Raw genomic sequence first — 22,694 nt, forward strand, 5'->3', positions numbered from 1 at the left:
CTGATTGTAATTGGAATACGGAGTATGGATGATGAAGAGCAGGAATAGACTGATGGCTCAGGCACCGTGACACAACTCAGGATTCAGAATCACTCACGTAAAAACAACCAGGAACAGCCAGGAAAAAGCACTTTTAATGAAACCATAGTCTTCCAGTGTTTGTTTTAAATTAAGATTCAGATAACCGTCAACATTTCAAAGCAGTCATCACTTAATAACACCTACAGAGTCAGAACGGAGTCCGAGCTGAGACCAAGGTCCTCCCCGATAATAGCTTCTGCCCATGTCCCAGACCTGCTGACCATACATACAGAAGGCCCGCTCTGAGGAATGGGTAGACTTCATGCTGCCGTCGTACCAAGATAGATGACGTCTAGCAGGCTGCTGCTAGGTGTCTGACACTTACATAAGCACTATCCAACTATTGAACAAGCTAACAAATTGAATGGGTGGGGGGGGGGAAGGGATGGACAACTGGTCCTGGTTACTGGGCCTGGTGAGTGGTGACTGGTCCTGGTTACTGGGCCTGGTGAGTGGTGACTGGTCCTGGTTACTGATCCTGCTCCTTGTCCGGCGTGTAGATGGCCAGGGTTCTTGCGGAGGGGTCAGTGGCTTTGATCCAGCGGGGCATCCAGTAGTGGGGCAGCCACTGGCCACGGCCCGGGAAGTGCTTCTCAAACACCTGCCGGTAGTAGTAGGCCTCTTTGGTCTTGGGCGGGTTGTGGGCGAAGGTCTTGTGGGCTTTCTCCAGCTGGGCGTCGTTCACCTGAGGGGAGGGTCATCCACACCGTGTTAAAGAGGCCCCTTATCTTCTCTAAGGCCCAATCCCATTTCTACCCCTTACCCCTTCCCCTTACCCCTCCCCCTTCAAAACGAGGGGGAGGGGTAAGGGGAAGGGGTAAGGGGTAGAAATGGGATTGGGCCTTATTCAAACGCTTTTCTAGTGATAACATAAGATGATGCTACCCTGGTGGCCGTACTACTGTACTACTGCCAACCTGATGACAGTAATACTGTACTACTGTGAACAGTACTATTTTTTTGACAGTACTACTGCGTAGCTGGTGACGGTACTACTGCGTACCTGGTGACGGTACTACTGCGTACCTGGTGACGGTACTACTGCGTACCTGGTGACGGTACTACTGCGTACCTGGTGCCGGTACTACTGCGTACCTGGTGACGGTACTACTGCGTACCTGGTGCCGGTACTACTAGGGGTGTTAACGGTACACGTATTTGTACCGAACCGTCACGGTAAAGGCATTTCGGAGCGGGTACAGAGGTGTATCGCAGTACGTAAATGTGGCGTACATAGCGTTAATATGGCGAATATAACGGCTTGTTTTGCGATGCGGAATTTGAAACTTGAAGTCGGAGTACCACCCGGAACGTTTAGCCAAAGTATACTACTCCGACTCTAATCCGACTCCGTAACTACGGAGACCCCTCAGCAGCTCTCCGTTGGGATGTCGGATACGTATTGCAATTCGCCGCCCGATCCATCTAATATGTTGACTACAAACCATGTAAGCAGTGTTGTAATTAAACTTCCAAAGCTTTTCAAATCTTATTTTGTGTTTTATTGGTCCTTAAGGTGCAAAGTAAACGATGTACAAAGTAATTAAGGTGCAAAGTCAAACCGGAGAAGTGATTCCGGAAATGAATGTTAGAGGACCAATCACAGCCCTTGCCGTATCCGTTGCGTCGACCAATAGGTCCATGGCGTCGACAGATAGTTAAAAATATTGGATGCTCTCAGGCTATGGAGAGGGCTCTGCGTGTCTACGTACAGCCCTTTAACATGCACACGCTAGGGATGGGCAACGATCATCGAATAGTCTGAGTCACGTAGAATATCGAATAATGAATGTGACTATCTTTATTTATTACACAGCTCTTCTCAATGCATGGGCCTTCACAACTTCCGGTGGTGAATAGTGTTCTCGGTTGCTAAGCGACGTCAACGTCTTTGGCGGACTATTTCTCTGCTGATCAACACTAGAATGCTGGTAACAAATTAATTGTAAAAAGACACTGAGGTTATTTTTTTGATGTGTCTAGTTCACGGTCATGCAGGCTGTGTTCAGTAAAATAAAGAAATAAATAGCGATCCGTTTTCGGCGCATGTAGGCCTATCTGCCTAAGCCCACGTTGAAATAATTTTGATGTTGAATGTTGATGGCACAGTTGTTGAAATAAACAGATTGATTTCATACAAATCATAACAGCCTCTCCCTGTGTCATTGTGTGTGTGCGTGTATCCGAGGTGCGTGCGGGGGTTCTGGATTGACTGATTTTCGAATATTATGCGAATACTTCTCAGCGAATATCGAATAGTATTTTTGCCAGAAATGCACATCCCTAGCACACGCATTTGAAAAGGAACCATCCAGGTGTTACTTTCACTGTTGATGTGGAAAAAAAAAAACGAGCTCTGTTGTACCCTCGTACCTGGGGGCAGCAGCCCTATAAGTCATGTGATGACATCCCCTGTGTTGCACCTAAGGTGAAGCCCTTGTGTAAAGGGTCTATTCCGGTTTCAAACCCACAACCAGCCTAATGTCTGATAGACACCGTGCGGAGGCATAAGGGAGGCCCAGTAGGACCCTGGGTGGAGAGATGCTCACCTGGCCCTCCATGTGCTCCTGCAGGCTGGTGTACAGAGACTTCTTCACGGAGGTCATCCCGTCGCTGAACGCCTCCTTCCTCCTCCACAGGATTTCGTCGGGGATCAGACCCAGGCCCTTGAAGGAGTCCCGGAGGAGGTGCTTCTCCACGCCGTTCTGCACACACACACACACACATTTTAGTCATTTATTTATGTTCACATTTTACAATAACAAATCTTGAACACAAACACTGGTAGATGCACTCATCAAGCCCAGAATCTCTTTGACATGTCTGATCTCAGTCTATGGATACAGGAAGCAGCGTCTCCTCCATATGTGGCGGCTGCCTATTAATACAGATATGGAGCAGAATCAGGTTAACACACACACACACACACACCACACACACACACACACACACACACACACACACACACACACACACACACACACACACACACACACACACACACACACACACACACACACACACACACCATGTTAAACTTGTAAATGTGAAACCTGCAATCAACTAATCTTTGTTTGGAAAAGGATTATGGAAAAATCTGCAAAAATGTAGTCTAATTTAGGAATACAAGGGGGTAGCTGGCATAGTAAAAATAAATTAGGATTACCTTATTTGTGTGTCAACACAAGGCACCGGAGTAAACATTGGCTGAATTATAATACTTTATATGGCCAACTGTATGTTATGTATTCAACATCAGACTACATATTAACCATCTTAAAACAGCCAGTTGGTATGGGTTTATATTCATTTATGAGGGATATAAAAAGGTTCATCACAGCAGATTTTGTGTGAAGGTTAAACACCAAATGAAGGTGCAATGTAATGGGAAGACAACGACAGGCCGAGCAACACAGCCTAACCACAGATGAATGACCGGCCCTCCTGGGGAGGGCCGGCCCCTGACTGCACTAACCACTGCAGCCTTCCCTCTGTTAGTATTGGGGGTTGACGGGACACTGACCTTGGGGGTCCGCATCTCCTCTGGCAGGGACAGGAAGTAGGATGTGAACCTATGGTCCAGGAAAGGCACCCTCAGCTCCAGCCTGTAGAGGAAACACAACCAGGACATTATTGGAACATCAACTCATTATTAACAAGCTTAATATTCCTTTTCCAATATTCCTTTGCAATAACAAAACGGTATGAGTTTTTACCCCCCCCTCCCCACTCTAAAGATTAATAAAGATTATATTCCATTTCCCCCCCGAGGATGTAATTTCCCCTCTAATTCACTCCGATCGAATTACGACTCATTCACAGTCTAAAAAAAGGCCCCAATGGGTTACGGATCATATTGTTTGTAGGATCTTTACCGTGTAGTTTGAGTCGTGACTCAATGGTTCCATCATTTCTAAATGCAAGTCATCAACTGTCTGCCCTGTAATAAACCACTCATCCATACTGCATCATGTTCAACATTAATTATGCTGATGTTTTACTTAAACAGAATAGATTCACTCATTCACTTTGTTTTCAGTATGTCTGGTATGTTTTCAGTCAGAATCATGAGTGTGAGGCCTTGAAGGCCGGGGAACATCTGATGGAGAGTTTGTAAAGACTGACCCCTGGTGGACAAACACAGATGGTTATTTTTTAAGTGTCTTCAGCTACTCTGTAAAGGGGAGGGTCCTGGTTGCTGTTCCCTTCATAGTGAAGACTCCATAGCACACTAACCAGGGAACCGGCATAAGGAGAGTTTGTACACTAATCACGTCCCAGTAATGGGTCGGTGGGTCGTGCATTATTTGGATAAATAATCCCACAGGTCTTGGTTTACTTGAGTGGCCCGGGTCTCAACGACTGAGGACCGGTCTCCTATCGGGGGCCCTGGTGGCTCAAAGGAGCCAACACACTCCGTAAGCACTGAGCAGCAGCTGAGGGGGTCCTACCATGACCCGTGTGTGGGTCTGTATACAGGGTCGGCAAATACTGTTTCTCTGTGAAAACCATCTGTCAGGGGGGACCTCCAAGACCTGTCGCCTGCTTTATGACCCCAAAACACGCCCATACATGTCTGGAGATAACTGGTGTCTGAATGGAACCGTTAGGCATCGGGGGGAAAGGTGCATTGCATTATGGGTATTAATTAGGGGTGCACCATGTTGCGTGATGCATGTGGCGATACCCTCAATAGAGCATCACTAGGAACCGTATGGAAACAGAGAGGATCCAGTGACCCGTGTGTGAGTCGCGTGTGAGCCGCGCGTGTCCCGTGTGTGAGCCGCGCGTGTCCCGTGTGTGAGCCGCGCGTGTCCCGTGTGTGAGCCGCGCGTGTCCCGTGTGTGAGCCGCGCGTGTCCCGTGCGTGTCCCGTGTGTGAGCCGCGCGTGTCCCGCGCGTGTCCCGCGCGTGTCCCGTGTGTTACCCGTGTGCAGAGGTTGTGCGGTCGGCTCGCAAGTTGTCAAACAAGTAGAGCTCCTCCAGGAGTCGCACGCTTTCCTCTGCCGCCGCCTTGGGGTTAGGAGCCTGGAGGACACAGTGTAAAGGTCCAGTGAGTCGGGGTTAGGAGCCTGGAGGAAAGAAGCGGTCGACCATCATTGAAGTAACAAGGCGGTCGGTTGTTTCCAAGGGGAAGCTTCTTGCAGACTGGAATTTATTTTTAGCACAAAATAGAGCTTCTGGAATATATTGTAAAGGTCAGTTTTGTAGAAAGTGACATTAATGTTAATCGCACCATGGTAAATTTCTTAACCTGTAAATATTGAAGCACTTAAAAGCAGTTGCTTTTCCAATTTCATGAATTTTATGTACTTAAATTCTCCTTCACGTATTCCTCTTACTGCATCCATTGTGGTAAACTACATTCACAGACCTATAATTATCGTTATCTTTTGTATTAATCATTCATCTTCAGCAGTCGGCGGCCAAGCCGATGTTTCCTGGCACGGTGGTTGGTAAATATAGGTTGCTTTGATAACACGGTGAGCATAAACTCCCCTGCTGTAAGTGGGTGTGCTCATTAGAATCTCGCTAAACCATACCCCAGTGTGCATGTGCATACATGCGTATGTGCATACATGCGTATGTGCATACATGCGGATGTGCATACATGCGGATGTGCATACATGCGGATGTGCATACATGCGGATGTGCGACAGGCTTGACGCTCCTGTCGTTATCAAGCCTTTATTTGTTGTTCAGCGTGTGCGAACATTGTAGCAGTGCGTGTTTTGACCAAGTGCTGAAGTTTGTCTTAACTATACTTGCCAGACGCCCCTCCAGACCAACTGGAAACTTGGTTTATTTAAACTATTCCCGTTATGTTTACCTTCACCTCTGTCACGGACTGAATGTCGCCGCTTGAAAATCGGCCAGGTGAACAGCTCACTTTATCTTCGCTGTTCTTTACTTGTTAATGAGCCTCTACTGCCACCTAGAGGTTGTCTAATGTTTTGGTGTAATAGCTACCCATGACTCATTTGTAATGTTTCTGAACTTTCAGGAACCTCACCAAACTGTGCTTAACGACAACTTACCCGTGACCCCACACTGAAGATGCTCATGTATTTTCAAGAAATAAATACTTTTAAATTCGAAGTAAACAAATCTCCTACATTTCTCTGACAGGAAATGAGGCAGGCTTCATCAAGCCCCGATCAACATTACTAGAACCTCTATAACAGTACGTAGGTAATCTAAAAACACAAGAGTGCCAGCCCGGGAACCAGACCTATCTGCAATCTCTTGTTTATCTGGCGCATGCCCCACGGTGACCCCCCCACGTCCAGCAAATCACGACTGCTAGATTAATATGCGGTGGAACCTATACTATGACCGTGCAGTGTAGCGCCCAGTTGAAGCGCTGTGAACAAACAAGATGCCTGCAGCTGATTTGTCCCACACGCTCCCATTGGCTGCAGGTCTATCCTATGGCTTCCCGGGGCCTGTTGGTCGGCAGTATCAGGCCGTGTGTTCAGGACCAACCTTGTGGAAGTAGATGTATCCCTGGGTGAGCTCATCCGACCCCTCCCCGGAGAAGACCACCACACTTTCAGACTTCTCTCGGATGTACTTGGACACGAGGTACATCCCTGTGGGCGCAGGAAGAAGACACCGGGAACAGGTCAGGAATGCGTCTACTTATGGCATATCCATTATTAAAGGCTTTCTATATAGAAATGTACACATGGCAGGCCGTGTAGGTAAACCCAGAAGTCGCCCATAACACAGGTCTGCTACTTCTCTGTACCAGGGCGCGCTATAAGACTTGCAGGGTTGTGAACGGTGGAGAACACCCACTCACCGATGGAGGCACGCACGGTGGTGATGTCGTAGGTTTCCAGGTGGAGGATGACGTCCTCCACCACTCGGATGCCCTCCTCCGCCGTGAAGCTGATCTCGTGGTGCTCACTGCCGATGTGTGCGGCTACCTGAGACCCACACACACACACACACACACACACACACGTTGATGGTATCTGCCATAGCAAAGGGTTTCCGTGAGGCCTGTGTCTGAGGGAGGGTGGCGGGCTTCACCTTGCGGGCCGCCATGGCGTCTGGGCTGTCTTCTGCCCCGATGGCAAAGGTCTGGATGGGGTAGGGCAGCTTCTCCTCTTTGGCCAGCTTCACCAGCGTGGCAGCGACCAAACTGGAGTCCAGACCACCTGGTTTTCGTCACACATTGGGATTTGATGTTAACTTCCAGTTTATCCGAGTTCGACATTGATTGATTAATTGATGGTGCAGACAGCCATGATGCAGAGTTTAGCATGTTTAGCCATTAAAGGGACTCGGACCTTTGTTGCATTTGAGAATTACAGCACATTCAAATCATCCCGCCTTCCTCCAATGCCCCACCCCCTAAGCGTACAAAACTAAGCGTTATTTTTTAGAGTACTGTAACGACCTCGCCGGTGACATAATGATGTCGAGTCATTAGTAGTTGAAGGTAGTTTTAATGAACCAAAACCAGGTCATTGAAACCCGTAACATTGTAACCAACGGCAGAAAACCGACACAAAACAAACCCCGGTTACCCCGGCAACCCCCAACACGGTCTCACTCGCGTGCAGGCCCCCACCCTCCTGTTCTTCCAAGGCCCTCCCCCAGCTGACCTAATGATTCGCCCCCATGCTGATTGACAAGAAGAACATTACAATACATACACATAGAACAACTGGCATAGCGGACAACGAAATATAATGTAACACATAACACACAAACTATTTAACTGTCCCAGGGTCGCTACAGTACAAAAGTTCTAGACTCCCATGGGTTATGTTTAGACTCCCATGGGTTATGTTTAGACTCCCAGGGGTCATAATATCTACCAGGGGTCTAGTAAACAAGAAATTTAGCAGGTGGCTCACTGTCATTTTATGGGCTTCGTGCGATACCGTTTTGAGGCCCCATGTTGAAGGACAGTGGTCCCACTGAGTATAAGAAAGGTGTATGAGCATTACAAACAGAGTAGCGGGACAACGTCGCGTCTGAGTCCGAAATGGGTCCCGTAATCGGACTGAGTGGTGCGGTTGGGTGCCAACGTTCTGGAGGTCTTCCTGTAGCTCCAGAGTAGCGGGACAACGTCGCGTCTGAGTCCGAAATGGGTCCCGTAATCGGACTGAGTGGTGCGGTTGGGTGCCAACGTTCTGGAGGTCTTCCTGTAGCTCCAGAGTAGCGGGACAACGTCGCGTCTGAGTCCGAAATGGGTCCCGTAATCGGACTGAGTGGTGCGGTTGGGTGCCAACGGTCTGGAGGTCTTCCTGTAGCTCCAGAGTATCCGGACAACGTCTCGTCTGAGTCCGAAATGGGTCCCGTAATCGGACTGAGTGGTGCGGTTGGGTGCCAACGGTCTGGAGGTCTTCCCGGAGCTCCAGAGTAGCGGGACAACTTCGCGTCTGAGTCCGAAACGGGTCCCCTAATCGGACTGAGTGGTGCGGTTGGTTGCCAACGGTCTGGAGGTCCTGAGAATCATCCAGGGGAGCGGGACCACTTGGCTTCTGAGGCCGAATCGGGTCCCCTTGTCGGACTGAATGGTGCAGTTGGTGGCCAACAGTCTGGAGGTCTTCCTGAGGCTCCAGAGGAGGGTAACTCTGTGAGTCTGAGTCCGAGATGAGTCCCCTAATCGGACTGAATGGTGCAGTTTCAGTACACCGTGGACCACTTTGGTCTGCCATCGTCAGTCGCTACGGTCGCTACTCGCTACTGTCTGCCGTGGAATCAAAACAAACCCTCTAGTTGAGGACGCGCCTTGATGACGCGGGCCCGAATGCGCCACAAGAAGCAGACGGAAAACCTTATATATCCATGCAGCAAACAGACAGGTCTGTCGGCCAATAAGGTCATTCGGTCCGAAGAATTTTATTGGTTGAAGTTTTCACTAAATATTATGAGAGTAAAATAATTGTTTGTTTTTACTCCTGGTGGGTCTGTCTTGCATATTAGAGTGTTATTACCTTATTAATACCAATTTAACCTTATCCAAAAAAAGTGTAAAAATGCAACAAAGGTAAGAGTCCCTTTAACTGTATATTTAAGATGTATAAAGTTGAATTTATCACAAAGTAATACTATCCTCCTTGTACTGAACAGCAGCGGCTCACCTGAGAGGAGACATCCGATCCTCCTCTGGGCCATCAGGCGTTTGCGTACGGCGCTCTCAAAGAGCACTCTGATGTTGCGCTTCACTGTTTCCTCGTCAAAACCTGGGAAACACCGTTCAAAATGTTACCTTGTGATCTATCTCGGCAATTAATGGAGGAGGAACTGTAAAGGAGCACGTATTCATAATGAACATTGGTCACAAAAACATAAAAAAAAGAATACAACATTGTACACAAACTATAAACTTTAACAGCTGTTGTTGAATATATCTATAAATATCTAAGAGGGGCGGCCAAAGCTGGGGGTCTGAGGGGTCTTGGGGGGACCAGCTAGGGGTCTAGGGGGTCTAGGGGGGGGGGAATGGGGGAGAAGTCCGAGGGGGCCTACCGGAGACGACCTCCGCGGAGTCGTACAGGGAGTGGGCAGGCTCCTGGGTGCAGCAGTGGAAGCGACCACTGCTGCGCTCTAGCAACTCCACCTTGCCCGTGGTCTTGAGGTCGAAGGTCTCGAAGTGGCCCGGCAGGAAGGGAATGATTTTGGCATTGGTAGGCATGGCGTGGCTGAGGTCAGTAAGGCCTGGAGAGGGGAAACATGTCATTTAGGAGGGTTAGCCAGCGCATTGCAATGGCTACGGTGGTGCCTTTATCAGAGTTCACCATTGACGATGTAGACTCCCAGACTATTAGTATCAGTAGAGTATAGTAGTAGTACATTTCACTAGTCTCGCAGTCAGACGTTGGAAAATCTGGGACACAGCACTGGGCCAAATTTTTTTTTTTCGCAGACAGCCTACTTGTCAGGAAGTGGTCATGACTGACATATGAGCACGACCAATCACGGAGCATAGGCCGGGAACAGTACACCTAGAAACCAGACCAATGGTGAAACTAATCAAAACCAAAAGACCTACTGGCAGACTGAATAAGACTAAATGAATGTAAACGTAAAATGAAGGAACTAGCATCCACTCGTGTCACGCTGGAACTACGATTCTACATATCTGGGAGTGACGAAGCTGTGTAGAGTCTCTATAGAGTCTGAGAGACGCTCAGTGGGAGGAGCCACAGGGCGACGTCCCACCCCTCCGCGTACCTTTGGCCTCCGAGCTAACGGCCATGAAGCCGTTGTCGGTGGACAGCTTGAACATGGGCCGCACGCCGTAGGTGTCCCTGCCCAGGAACACCTTCCTGTTGGCCGTGTCTAGCAGGACGAAGGCGAACACCCCGTCCAGGAGGGATGCCATCTTCTGCACGCCGAAGCGCTGGTAGAGGTGGAGCAGCACCTCGCCGTCCATCTCCGTCTGGTAGTCAAACCCAAACTTCTTCCCAAGCTGAAGACATGGGGAAGAGAGAACGCTGTTAACAGAGGCCAACATATAGGAGCTAATGGATAGGGCTGCAATATAGAACAAAACCCTTCACATAGAGCTGCACTATAGAACCAAACCCTTCACATAGAGCTGCACTATAGAACCAAACCCTTCACATAGAGCTGCACTATAGAACCAAACCCTTCACATAGAGCTGCACTATAGAACCAAACCCTTTACATAGAGCTGCACTATAGAACAAAACCCTTTAATAGAGCTGCACTGTAGAACCAAACCCTTTACATAGAGCTGCACTGTAGAACAAAACCCTTTTACATAGAGGTGGACTATAGAACTAAACCCTTTAATAGAACTGCACTATAGAACAAAACCCTTTACATAGAGCTGCACTATAGAACTAAACCCTTTAATAGAACTGCACTATAGAACAGAACCCTTTACATAGAGCTGCACTATAGAACTAAACCGTTTAATAGAACTGCACTATAGAACAAAACCCTTTCCTAAAGTCGTCATCTCAGGACTCAACACAGGTGTTGCTCATAACACTTGGGTCTGCTTCTTTTATGTAACAGAGAATTTGTAGCAACTCATTTAACTAGTTAAGTGCCTGGCCTGAGAAGGTACCTCTACATGAATACTGCACCAGGGTCTGAGCCCACATCTGACGGTGTTGATTCAGTGTAAACCAACGACAGGGTCCGGGGCCTACCGCTTGGAAGTTGTAGATCTCCCCGTTGTAGCACAGCCACAGGTAGGGGAACTTCTTGACGCGCAGGGGCTGCATGCCATGCAGCTGGTCCACGATGGCCAGCCGGTGGAAGCCGAAGCAGCAGTTGTTGAAACCATTGACGTTCTCGAAGCGGAAGGCGTCGGGCCCCCGGTGAGAGATCTTCATGGCGCTGGTGCACTGGACGGACAGGCACTCATCGCTGCCGAATAAAGCCCAGATACCACACATGTTGGGGCTGGGAGGGAGTCCGGCTGAGAAGAGAGAGGGAGAATACAGTGAATACAATAGCATACATGTTTCCCCGTCAGGAATTAATAAAGTACCCATCTCATCGAATATGCATTAGTAGCGCACGCACGCACACACACACTCTCTTGACCGTCATAAAGATGTCATGTGTTGTTTGTGCAGGTTGACTCTTCCCCACTGGTACGACAGGTTTGGGAGAAGAGGTGGAACGAGATAAACATGCAACGTAAACGTGCAAATCAGTTACCAAGATAATAATAATTTCACACCAGATTAAGAGAAGCAGGTGTGAATTTGTATGATTTTGCCAGTTTCCGCAAAACACTGTACATTCAACACTGCTTCGAACGCAGGTAACTGTCTTTTTGTGATGTCAACGGGCCTGTAAGTAAACTCTTCGACATCCCAACCAAGGGAGCCAGTCGAAATTCAAGTGGGATGTTCAATGGAAAGCCGAAAGCGTCACAAGGCTGGCTGTTTACAGTTCTCCAAACTGGAAAAAATTGATGTGAAATGTCAAGCTGATGAGGGAAACACCAGCTCAAACACAACATATATCTGAAAGCTGTGGAATGTATCCTGTCTGATAGGCCCTTAACTAACGATAGCATGCCGGTGTAGCAGGGTTAATGCTTCCCACTTGCCATTGCCAGCGAGATCCTTGCGCTGGCTGTGGTAGTGGGAGCCTTGGTTGGAGTGCTAGAGCTCCCCCTAGCGCAATGCGGGGGTTGTATTGTACGTTGCTGCCTCCTCTCCTCAGTCTACGTATACCCCGGCTGGGAGAGGTAGGTAGTCAGAGCAGTTAAATATGAATCCACACTTTGGCGATGTATTACGGGAGTCTAAATGTACAATGTACAAGAGCATTTCCCATGTTAAATATTCCACCAGGTATGTCACCAAACGCCCATTCAAATATTAATTTGTTTAATGTGATATTTATTTCCATGTAAATGGCTAGTCTACGTATACCCCGGCTGGGAGAGGCTGCCATTGTGAGGGTTCTCAAAGAGCATTTCCCATGTTAAATATTCCACCAGAATAAACGGCTGGCTGCCAATGGTTCCATCGTGGTCTCAATCACAACGCAACGAGAGAGTACGCAACCGCTACAAATGGTGCCGTGACCCGTTCTTCTCTGCCTGTCTGCTGCGTCATTGAGGATCGCCATTCAACATGTGGCACGTGAGCACCGACAACGTGGCCGTGCAGTGAGTCGCCCGTGCTGCTTCTAGTAGACAGGTTCAGTAATAAAAATAAAGAGGAATAGTTCGAACCAAGGGATATGGTTACTGCCGACCATCTTGTAACCCTGCGTTCACACCAAAAGATGCAAAAAGTTGACGCGCGTCGTGATCCCATTCAAAGTGAATGTAGAGACGCGTTGCTGCTTTGCTGCCGCAGCATTTGCTGCCGAGAAAACGGGCAGCAAAACTTGATTTGCGGCGCGTCAAAATCTGATTTGCGGCGCGGCATGCCCGCTGCCGGGCACGGGCGAAGGGCGCGTTCACGTATTTTGCGGCGCGTCAAATGCTGCTCGAGTTGAAATATTTCAACTTTTGACGCGCGTCAAAAGTTTGACGCGCCGCAAAACTTGATTTGACGCGCCGCAAAACTCAGGCGTCAACGCGTTCGGGCAGCAAATGCATCTTTTGGTGTGAACGCAGGGTAAAGATATGTGTTTTAATTTTTTTGTGTTTTATTTTATTTTTATTTCTCCTCGTGCACATAATGCAAATTGTTTTCTTTTTTTTTTTTGCTTTTGAGTTGAACGTGACATTTGAACACTGACGTGTCATTAGTTGTGTATGTGTTTTTATTTCTTTACTATTGTCACTGCATAACGTACATTTTGGGTTTTGGGAAATTGTGACTCATTAAAGATGGATGAGCTGAACTTATCTGCTTTAGGCAGGGGTCAGACATTTATGTTTAGCCCATCACTCCAGAAAGGAGGTTTTCGCGGGAGGCCCCTGACATCCACCCCTCAACAGGCCAAAGTGAATGGTGCTGAGGGTGGAGACGTTTCTTCTAGTGCTGATCAGTTAGCTGGTCCATCTGCATTTTCTGGGGGTAGGGATGTGGACCATGTCCCTGTGCATGTATTAACTGACTTAGTTAAGCAGATAGGGACTAGTATTGGGGAGAACATTGCCTCTTGTCTTAGGTCCGCCCCAACTGGTGATGTTACTTTGGCCCCTTCGACCATTGCTGATCTCTCTAAGATGAGCCTGACTGTTAGCCAGCATAGTGGTGAACCGCATCCCTTCAGGGGGGACAAGACTGACAAACTTTCGGTTTCTGAGTGGGAAGACTGTGTTAAAGTGTATCTGACTAAGAGGGATGTTCAGTTACGTGATCAGGCGGAAGAAGTAATGGGCAGGCTACAGGGTAGAGCACGTGATGTTGTGAGAGTGGGGGTGTGTAGCAAGCATAGTTTGGTCTTACGGTTAGGTCCTCAGCCCATTTTCGACATACTCAAGCAACACTTTAGTGAGTCTGTGACTTCTTTCATGCCTCTTGCTGACTTCTATGACACAAAGCCCTTAGAGAATGAAAGTGCTGTTGACTATTGGATCCGGCTTAACAAGGCACTCAACACAGCTACGGATGGGCTGAAAAGGCAAGGCAAAACTATTGATGACTCCTCTAGGGAAGTGACTGTCATGTTCATCACTCACTGCCCGATCGAGAACTGTCTCTGGTCTTCAGCTGTAGGCCACTGGAGGAGTGGACTGCCATGGATGTGCAGGTACGGCTTGATGAGCACCATCACAAAAAACGTCTTCAGCAGCGCCATTCAGCTGCACGTCCAACAGACCACCTGCAATATTCTCAGGCTGTTGATGCTGTGCATAGTCACGTGCAGACTGCAGTGACTCCTGCTGCCCAACCTGCCATGACCGGCGGGCCGGCGTCAGGTGAGAGTCACGTTCTTGGGCATATTGTCACTCTGCTGGAGCGTTTGTTACAACGGGAGTCTCCTCAGCGTTACGGGCAGCCTAGACAGAGACCTGTCGGTCGCACCCGGGCTCGGGGGCCATGCGCTATTTGTGGCTGCGACGACCATGACACTGCTTCCCACTGTCGGAACGAACGTCTATGCTTCCGCTGCCATGCTGCTGGGCATCAAGCTGCCACTTGCTCAGCCCCACCTCTACTAAACAGCAGCAGAGACAAGCTGCCTTATACAACAGGAAGTTCAGGGGCGCGGCTGTGGAAGTTGGAGACAGGGTTCTTTTAGCCAACAAAGGAGAGCGTGGGAAGAGAAAGTTGGCTGATCGCTGGGACAGTCACCTGCACACTGTTGTGGAGAAACACGAAAACACACACACATTCAGGATCAAGAACTGTACAACGGATCGAGAGAAGGTGGTCCATAGAAATTTGATAATGCCTGTCAATTTCTTGCCTATCCCACCTGGGTCCGAGAATGACGGTTCCTGTGTGAGTGACTTTGCTACAGATGATTCCTTTCCGGATGGTGATGTGGGTTCTACAGTCCTGCCTGATTGTGATTCAGAGGACAGGACTGTTTCTTGGATCTCACGACTCCCAGACTCTAATGGAGATCCGCTGGATGTCTTGTTGGCTGACAGACCTGTTCGGACTGTCTCTTGTGACGCACCTCTTGACCTGGAGGAGAATGTTGACCCTCCGGCCCAGACTACCTCCTGTGACTTACCTGGGGATGCAGACGATTGGACAGTTCCACCTGACTTGACGGCTGACGTTGACTGTCCTTCGGACCAGACTGACTTGCGACTTGACCCTGTGTCAGCACCTGTTTTGCGGTCTTCTGTTGAAGGTTCCCTGACTGTAGATAGGGTACAACATCCTCAGCCCGATACTGCTGGCAGTGATATAATGCTAGGTGTGAGATCTAGATGTGGGAGGATTATTAGACCTGTGGTCAGGCTCATCCAAAATATGCACCAGAGAGTTTTGGCTGGGTTCTAAGGTTTATGGATTTTGATTTTTCTGATTTTATTTATTTTATTTTATTTATTTATTTTTGTGTATATTAAAATGCCGTTTTTTTTTTTGTTTTTTTTTTCTCCTTTCTTCCTCAGAAGGGATAAAGCTCTGAATGGTGCAGGGACCTGTGTGACATAGAATGTTGTGGGTCCAGGTGGTCGTCGACTGTACTGTGTAAATTATGTGGTATCAGGTAGCCTAACATGTAAACGGGAATGTTTTCCTATGGGTGTTGGGAGGCTTTGCAGCCTTCCTCATTCTAATTCTTCAGGGATGGTCACTGACTGGAATGCTTGATACCTGTAGTATGAACAGTACTGAATTTTTGTTTTGTTATTCACTGTGTATTTGTATGTTGTTTACTGTGCCTGATTTGGTTTGTTTCAGGGGTTCTCACAGCACTTGTATGGTTGTTCTTTGGATGGGCAAGTGGAAATCAGTAGAGGGGAATGTAGCAGGGTTAATGCTTCCCACTTGCCATTGCCAGCGAGATCCTTGCGCTGGCTGTGGTAGTGGGAGCCTTGGTTGGAGTGCTAGAGCTCCCCCTAGCGGAATGCGGGGGTTGTATTGTACGTTGCTGCCTCCTCTCCTCAGTCTACGTATACCCCGGCTGGGAGAGGTAGGTAGTCAGAGCAGTTAAATATGAATCCACACTTTGGCGATGTATTACGGGAGTCTAAATGTACATAATACTGTATTAATACTTGGTTGCTTGTACATATATATTGTGTTCCTTGGAATCTGTAATTACATTTAAATGGACTTTAGGCTTAGGATCGCTAGCTTGGCTACCATGTCCTTTGGTCGTAGCTACTTAGCTAGCGTGGACTTCGCCAAGAATGTGTACTTCAGCTTGTCTTTCTCTCATGTTAGGCTGCCATTGTGAGGGTTTTCAAAGAGCATTTCCCATGTTAAATATTCCACCAGGTATGTCACCAAACGCCCATTCAAATATTAATTTGTTTAATGTGATATTTATTTCCATGTAAATGGCTAGTCTACGTATACCCCGGCTGGGAGAGGCTGCCATTGTGAGGGTTCTCAAAGAGCATTTCCCATGTTAAATATTCCACCAGAATAAACGGCTGGCTGCCAATGGTTCCATCATGGTCTCAATCACAACGCAACGAGAGAGTACGCAACCGCTACACCGGCACACCATAATGAAGATAAAACATCTGTTTTATCTTCGTCGACAAATTCATTGATATCTTCAGGTTGGTTGACGTACGCTTAGCAGTTGGCTATTTTGCTCGCAGCATTTGTTCTTCCTTGTGTTGTTGTTTGACAAAATTGACTGAATCTCATCATGAATATGTATGACTGCCTTGATTCAAGGTCCCTCATCGGCTTAAACCGGAATATCCAGATTTACGTGTTGTGGGCGTCTACGTATGTGCTTCACACTCGTCTCAGATATCTAGGTATACCGCAAAGGAAATGATCTGTATGAAACGTAAACCACAGTTGTGGACGGCTTCGGTGAAAGACAGGATGTGTTATGTCCAGTCAAACTGGCTGTCAAACTGTAAAACAAATAACATAATTGCATTTATCTCCAAGTGCACTATCAAATAATGAGGTTACTTTAGGTTTTAGCTTATATTATTAGCACACCCTGTGATTCCCATAATTGACCGAATATTGTCCTAGGAACTCTTTGTATTTGTGTTACAAAAGGGAAAGTAAATCCATGGCAAAGTATCAAAAGCTGTTGGCGCCGATTGTGTTTGGGACACTGGCTGCACCTGCATTTGAGTTCTGATGTTGGTCCGGTCCACCGCAGTGGAAACAAAGGTACTGCCGATTCAGGCGGACCACTCACCCTGACCCAGACACCACACGGCTGATGGTGGTGGACTCCATACCTCCAACAGGCCGTTTCCATTACCAGGCTACTTATCATAATGTATTTTTACATTACTATGTCTCACTGTGTCAATCATTCAACCTTCATTTCAAATTATCTTATGAATCATTGAACCTCCTGAACCATGCGGCATGATATCGCCAAAGAACAAACAGAAATAAACAGAAAATCTAACAAAATCCAAAGAAACGATTAAAGGCAGACAAAGGACAGTTATTGATGACGTGGGTTGACGTTCAGGTGACCGTGCAAGACGTTCCATAGGTCTGAATGAACACTAAAAGCTATTTGTCCAAGATCAGTCCTAGCAGGATCACAGCGACTTCATACAACGCGTAGTTGTAGTGGGTGGATATATGAATATTCTCACTTCTGAGGTTTTTTATGCATCTGGAATTCTGCATTGAAACCCGAGGGCATTTCATGTGCAACATCATATATTAATCTGACCCCTGGTCAGCCGGACTCCAGGTTTACAGTCTTTCAGATCCAGTGCAACATTTATTAATCTGGTCCCTGATCAGACAGACTACATCCAGATATACAGTCGCAGTACCAGTACAGCAGTTTATTGCCAAATAAACTTCCCATCTGTTGCTGCATGCACATGAGTCACACCTGATTAATAGACAGCAGGTGTGAATTTGTAGGTTTCTTGCAGTTTCCGCAAAAAACACTGAACGGTCCACACTGCTTCGAACGCATGTAATTGTCTATTTGTGGTGTCAAAGGGCCTGTAAGACAAGTAATACTCTTTGACATCCAAACCAAGGGCGCCAGTCTGCGCCCTTGCCTTGATTCAAGGTCCCTCCTTGGCCTAAACCAGAAAATCCACATTTACGTGATGTAGGCGTCTACGTACGTGCTTCACACTCGTCTCAAACATAGGTATACCGTAAAGGAAATGATCTGTATGAAACGTAAACCAGTGTTGTGGAAGGCTTCGGTAAATTATAGGGATGTGTTATGTCCAGTCAAACTGGCTGTCAAACTGTAAAACAAATAACATAATTGCCTTTCTTATCTCCAAGTGCACTATCAAATAATGAGGTTATATTTGAGATTATAAGCTGCAGGAAGCATTAAATCTATCCAGCTCAAGTAGATAGCAGTGTAGGCTGGTTAGCTAGATGGCTAGCTAACCTGAAAATTCTCATGTCCTTGAGGCTGATCTTCCTCTGTTGGCAGTTTACTGAAGATTCCATAACATTCTAGTTTCTGCTGACGCAAACATTTATATTTAGCAGACAAATTAATTCAAAGCGTTTTACAACCATTCATACACACATTCACAGACCGACAACGAAGTCAACCCAGCTCGTTCAATAATGTCTGGCTGCAGCCTGTAGGAAATGGACATCCACATCCAACTGCTACGTTATAATAGTCATAGGTTTTATGCCATCGATGATGCAAGAAAATTATGTATTTTTAAACATCGATATAGTGGGAATTTTTTTTCATTAATTATTTTCCAAGTACCTTGGTAAACGATATATTTTAATGATGTAATGGAAAGAACATGGTGCATTCCCATGCAAGCAAAAATCTGGCTAACAAACTAGCTCAACAGGCTAAATTGTTGACGTAACAGGGTAGTTGGGTTAGAAGTGGTTAGGGTTAGGGATTGAAAGAAAGATTGAAACTTGGACGGCGCTCCAGTTTCAATTCCATTCAAAAAGCTTTATGGCACGACTATTGTTGTGAACAGCATTATTTATCTTTATTCTTTGTACCTGATGGAAGAATGTTTTGTACTTTGTTAATGAATTCTCTCCCTCTGGATTATTTTTTTTATCTCAAGCAAGTTGGTTTCTGATATAGTAATTTCAAGGGGGACACTGACTTGCTTGTTTTGGCTCAGGGACAGACTTGTTCCCTCTCTGGTTGGGGATGAGGAGTATAGGGGACCTGTACAGGAACCAGCCCCGAAGAAACAGAGGGCAATGGGAGAAGAAACGCAACAGCATCTGGCAATAGAGTTAAGCAGTAACAGAATATTTCTGTATTCTAGCCTATATGTATTTGTTTTCACATTTTTGTATTATGAATTGTTATAAGGCATATCTATCTACTGGAGAATGCAGAAATTACATGATTTTTTTCACATTTACCGTAGAACTTGGAACAGGCCTTTAATTCCTTTCCAAGTTACTTTTCTACAATCATGTATAATTTCATTGGTATGTGATACCATTATGAGTAGGGCTGGGTAAAAGAAATATTGATTTAATCGATTTTGGATCAATTTCATTTACATTTTGCAATATCGATTCATAGGGCATGAGATCGTTTTCTTTTTTTTGTTACCATTATTATTATTATTGGCCACGATACCCAGCCCTAATTATGAGCCATGGAGGAAAATACTCAAGCGGGACATTAGATTTCACAACAAGGGTCATTGAGATTTGCCACTGAGAAGTCTAGACGAGCAAAGTTCCTTTACAATTTTTTTTTTACATGATCTTTGAAAGGGTTTGCCCAAAAAAATTCAACATTCATCAGAATTCGTATTTGCATATAGTTCCACCTACTTTACATTCAATTACATTGGCAGCAAGGGACTGCCTGATTACAATTGCAGTAAGCGACTATTTACAATTCAGAAATCTGTGGGGCTGCTTATTTGAATTTAACTACACTTGTAGTAACTGTTGGTTTACAATTGTACTAAGTAACTGCCCGTTTACAATTCCCAAATCTGTGGTGTTCCGTAAGTTTTATATTCAACCCACACTGAACGAGTCAATAAAACTCCTTCAAGATCACTTGGTCTAGTTTTTGCTTATTAAGTACATTTGGTATGAGTTATAATGTGTCATTCTATGTCTCATTTAATTTCAATTGGAGTGGATTTAGGTGAATTTTGTGAATGATTTGGGAATCCAGCTCCAGCTGCCTCTACAGCCCCACCCCTCACTTGCAGCCACTGGGTAACAACACCCTTCACTTTGACAGGCAGTGGGTCTGCTTATAGGACGGAATGAATCGGCCGCCGGCCAACGATTTTTAACAGGCTGGGTACTTTATTCTAACACACAACCAGACTCGTTTACTATTTCACTAAACAGACACGCAACCACCCGCTCTCTTCTCTCGTCCATTCAATCCCTGACGTCACTCACACACGCTGCCAGTGATATGCGCACGAGATACTTTCTCGTGCTCACAATATGGTTTCTCGTGCTCACAAAATACTTTCTCGTGCTTTACCCCATGTCTCTGTACGGGTAAACAAAAGAGAAACAAATAATCGAGTTAAACCTTAACAATCTTTATTCAATCGGACCTGAGTTGTAACGTCACATTACAGCCATTACCGTAATACGACTCTACATGAATCTGATGCAATATCACATCAGATTCATGTGGCCGGCGTGTCGCTCACAACACAAGTGATGGGTCTTCTATAGTCCTCGTGTAGAGGGCTCGGTTACCAAATTCAAGATAAGCCTATTTATACCGCTGTGCCTGGTACATATAAAGTCGACTCATCTGAAAACCGGCTCCTACAACCTAACTTATACCATCAGTCTGGTTCGTAAAGTAGACTCCTCTGTAAACAGAATCATAGATCCTTTTACCATCAGTCTGGTTCATAAGGTAGACTCCTCTGTAAAGAGGCTCCTACAACCTAACTTACACCATCAGTCTGGTTACGGTAGGCTACATAAAAAAGACTCCCGTCAAGAGGCTCCTACATCCTAACTTATACTTATTGTATTATTAAAATTATGATAATACTTATATTATACTTATATAACACTTATACATTCTTTCCGGGTCAGAGGAGCCCAAGTGAGGTGGATCCCAGCCGGTACAGCCTCATCACTTCTGACGGCATGATGATGTTATAGTTTTTTAAGAGATTCCCTTTGATTGTATCCACATTAAGAGGTGTTAGATCGCGGTGAATGGTATGGGTTGTTAAGCGGATGAAAGCTGAATTAAAGGATTCTTGCCTACCTGTGTCGGGCAGTAGTGAGTCGGTTAATGGTTGAAGCGGACCAAGAAAGAGCAGAACTCAACTCACGGATGCAACACGCGCTGCCGTTGGTTAGTAGTAGCTAGCGACACGTGCGCTCGCGCGAGGGTTACGAAGTCTCGCGATAAGACATGACGGGTTCACGTTCGGTCAATGAAAGCTGCTTTCACACCGCCGGGCGGCAACTCGCCGCCTCCATTCATTTCAACGAGGGAAGGGCGGCAGAGGGGAGACGGTTACAAAAGCGGCTGAAAACCAAGAAGCGGTTGCCGCCCACGTGAACGCGCACAGATTTTGCCCTACAGTTCAGCTTTCCCCGTGGTGAAACTTTCGGCGGCAGCAGCAGCAGCAGCTGCTTTTGAAAACGCCTGACCCTTCACACCGCCGCGCTGAACCCTCCGGCAGCGAGGCGGTGATAAGGGCGGTTGTCCGCGCGGCGGTGTGCAAGCACCTTCATCAATAGTTATATCAATTGTTAGTATATGCCTAGGTCCATGGTATATGCTACACGTGAACCTCTGCTTTCACACCGCCGCGCGGACTCGTCGCCTCCATTCATTTCAATGAGTGAAGGACGGCAGAGGGGAGGCGGTTACAAACGTTAAAACGGCTGTTGAAACAGGAAGCGGTTGCCACCCACGTGGACGCGCACAGGTGTTGCCCTTAAAGTGTGGATTATTTAAATTAATTTACTGGTTAATTCGGAGCTGTTGTTTTTGTGCTTATCCAATTACCATAGAGCTGAATACTTTGTTTTGCTCTCTCAAACACAATGTATAAAGAATAAATAAACATAACGCTAACGGAGAAGAGAAGCATATCCCTATATATTTTTTGAGTTATTATAATGGACATAAAAAAACAATTTATTCATTGAACCTCTGTCCCAAGCAATACGACAGGAGTCAGATCTGAAGGGTATATCTATAGGTGAGGGGTATAAAGTAAGTTTGTAGCAGAACGTGTACTGGTCACAATCATGGACCCAGGTTCTGGCCTTCCTTGCTGGAAATAAATGGGGTATATTCAGGATGTGTCCTTAACGTACAGAAAACAATATTATTATACGGTTATGATGTTCAATTACAACCCCATGCAAGAACTCACTGCAAAGTATAATTTCAAATTGTAGGCCCCCTACTCACCCCATATCAGGTATCTATGTAAGTCTACCCAGAGATCTATCACTCTTATTAGATATTTACTGCATAAATAAAAAATATATATGATTACCTGGATGCAGAGCCGTAGCACCAAAGGCCGTAGGAGCAATTGTCCATCCAGCGGCCCTGCCTGGGTGGATTGGGCTTGCTCCCTCTCGATTTTGTCAGCAGAATCAGATCAGTTTAAATGAACATTCT

The 22,694-nt window shown here is 46.5% G+C and overlaps 1 protein-coding gene across 1 annotated transcript; it reads right to left on the reverse strand.

The window, feature by feature from the left end:
- Nucleotides 1-21,500, reverse strand: LOC130375781 (asparagine synthetase [glutamine-hydrolyzing]-like). Its single transcript, XM_056582864.1, has 12 exons — nucleotides 21,315-21,500; nucleotides 11,228-11,499; nucleotides 10,278-10,515; nucleotides 9,573-9,761; nucleotides 9,185-9,286; nucleotides 7,119-7,246; nucleotides 6,886-7,012; nucleotides 6,567-6,673; nucleotides 5,008-5,108; nucleotides 3,605-3,686; nucleotides 2,631-2,786; nucleotides 1-766 (listed from the first exon to the last, which is right to left on the reverse strand). Exons 2-12 carry the CDS (start codon nucleotides 11,474-11,476, stop codon nucleotides 551-553), a joined length of 1,695 nt encoding a protein of 564 aa, XP_056438839.1. The 5' UTR covers nucleotides 11,477-11,499; nucleotides 21,315-21,500; the 3' UTR covers nucleotides 1-550.
- Between the last annotated feature and the right edge of the window lie 1,194 nt (nucleotides 21,501-22,694).

Source organism: Gadus chalcogrammus, chromosome 22 (genome assembly GCF_026213295.1).
Source record: "Gadus chalcogrammus isolate NIFS_2021 chromosome 22, NIFS_Gcha_1.0, whole genome shotgun sequence".
In the NCBI taxonomy this organism is placed as follows: Eukaryota; Metazoa; Chordata; class Actinopteri; order Gadiformes; family Gadidae; genus Gadus; species Gadus chalcogrammus.

What these genes read in the sequence shown, in the direction of transcription:
- LOC130375781 (XM_056582864.1), bottom strand. Translation starts at nt 11,476, where the DNA reads ATGTGTGGTATCTGGGCTTTATTCGGCAGCGATGAGTGCCTGTCCGTC. An exon ending in GATCGGATGTCTCCTCTCAG is followed by an intron (nt 7,247 to 9,184) that starts GTGAGCCGCTGC and finishes GACGAAAACCAG; the next exon opens with GTGGTCTGGACTCCAGTTTG. An exon ending in AGGAGCACATGGAGGGCCAG is followed by an intron (nt 767 to 2,630) that starts GTGAGCATCTCT and finishes CCCTCCCCTCAG; the next exon opens with GTGAACGACGCCCAGCTGGA.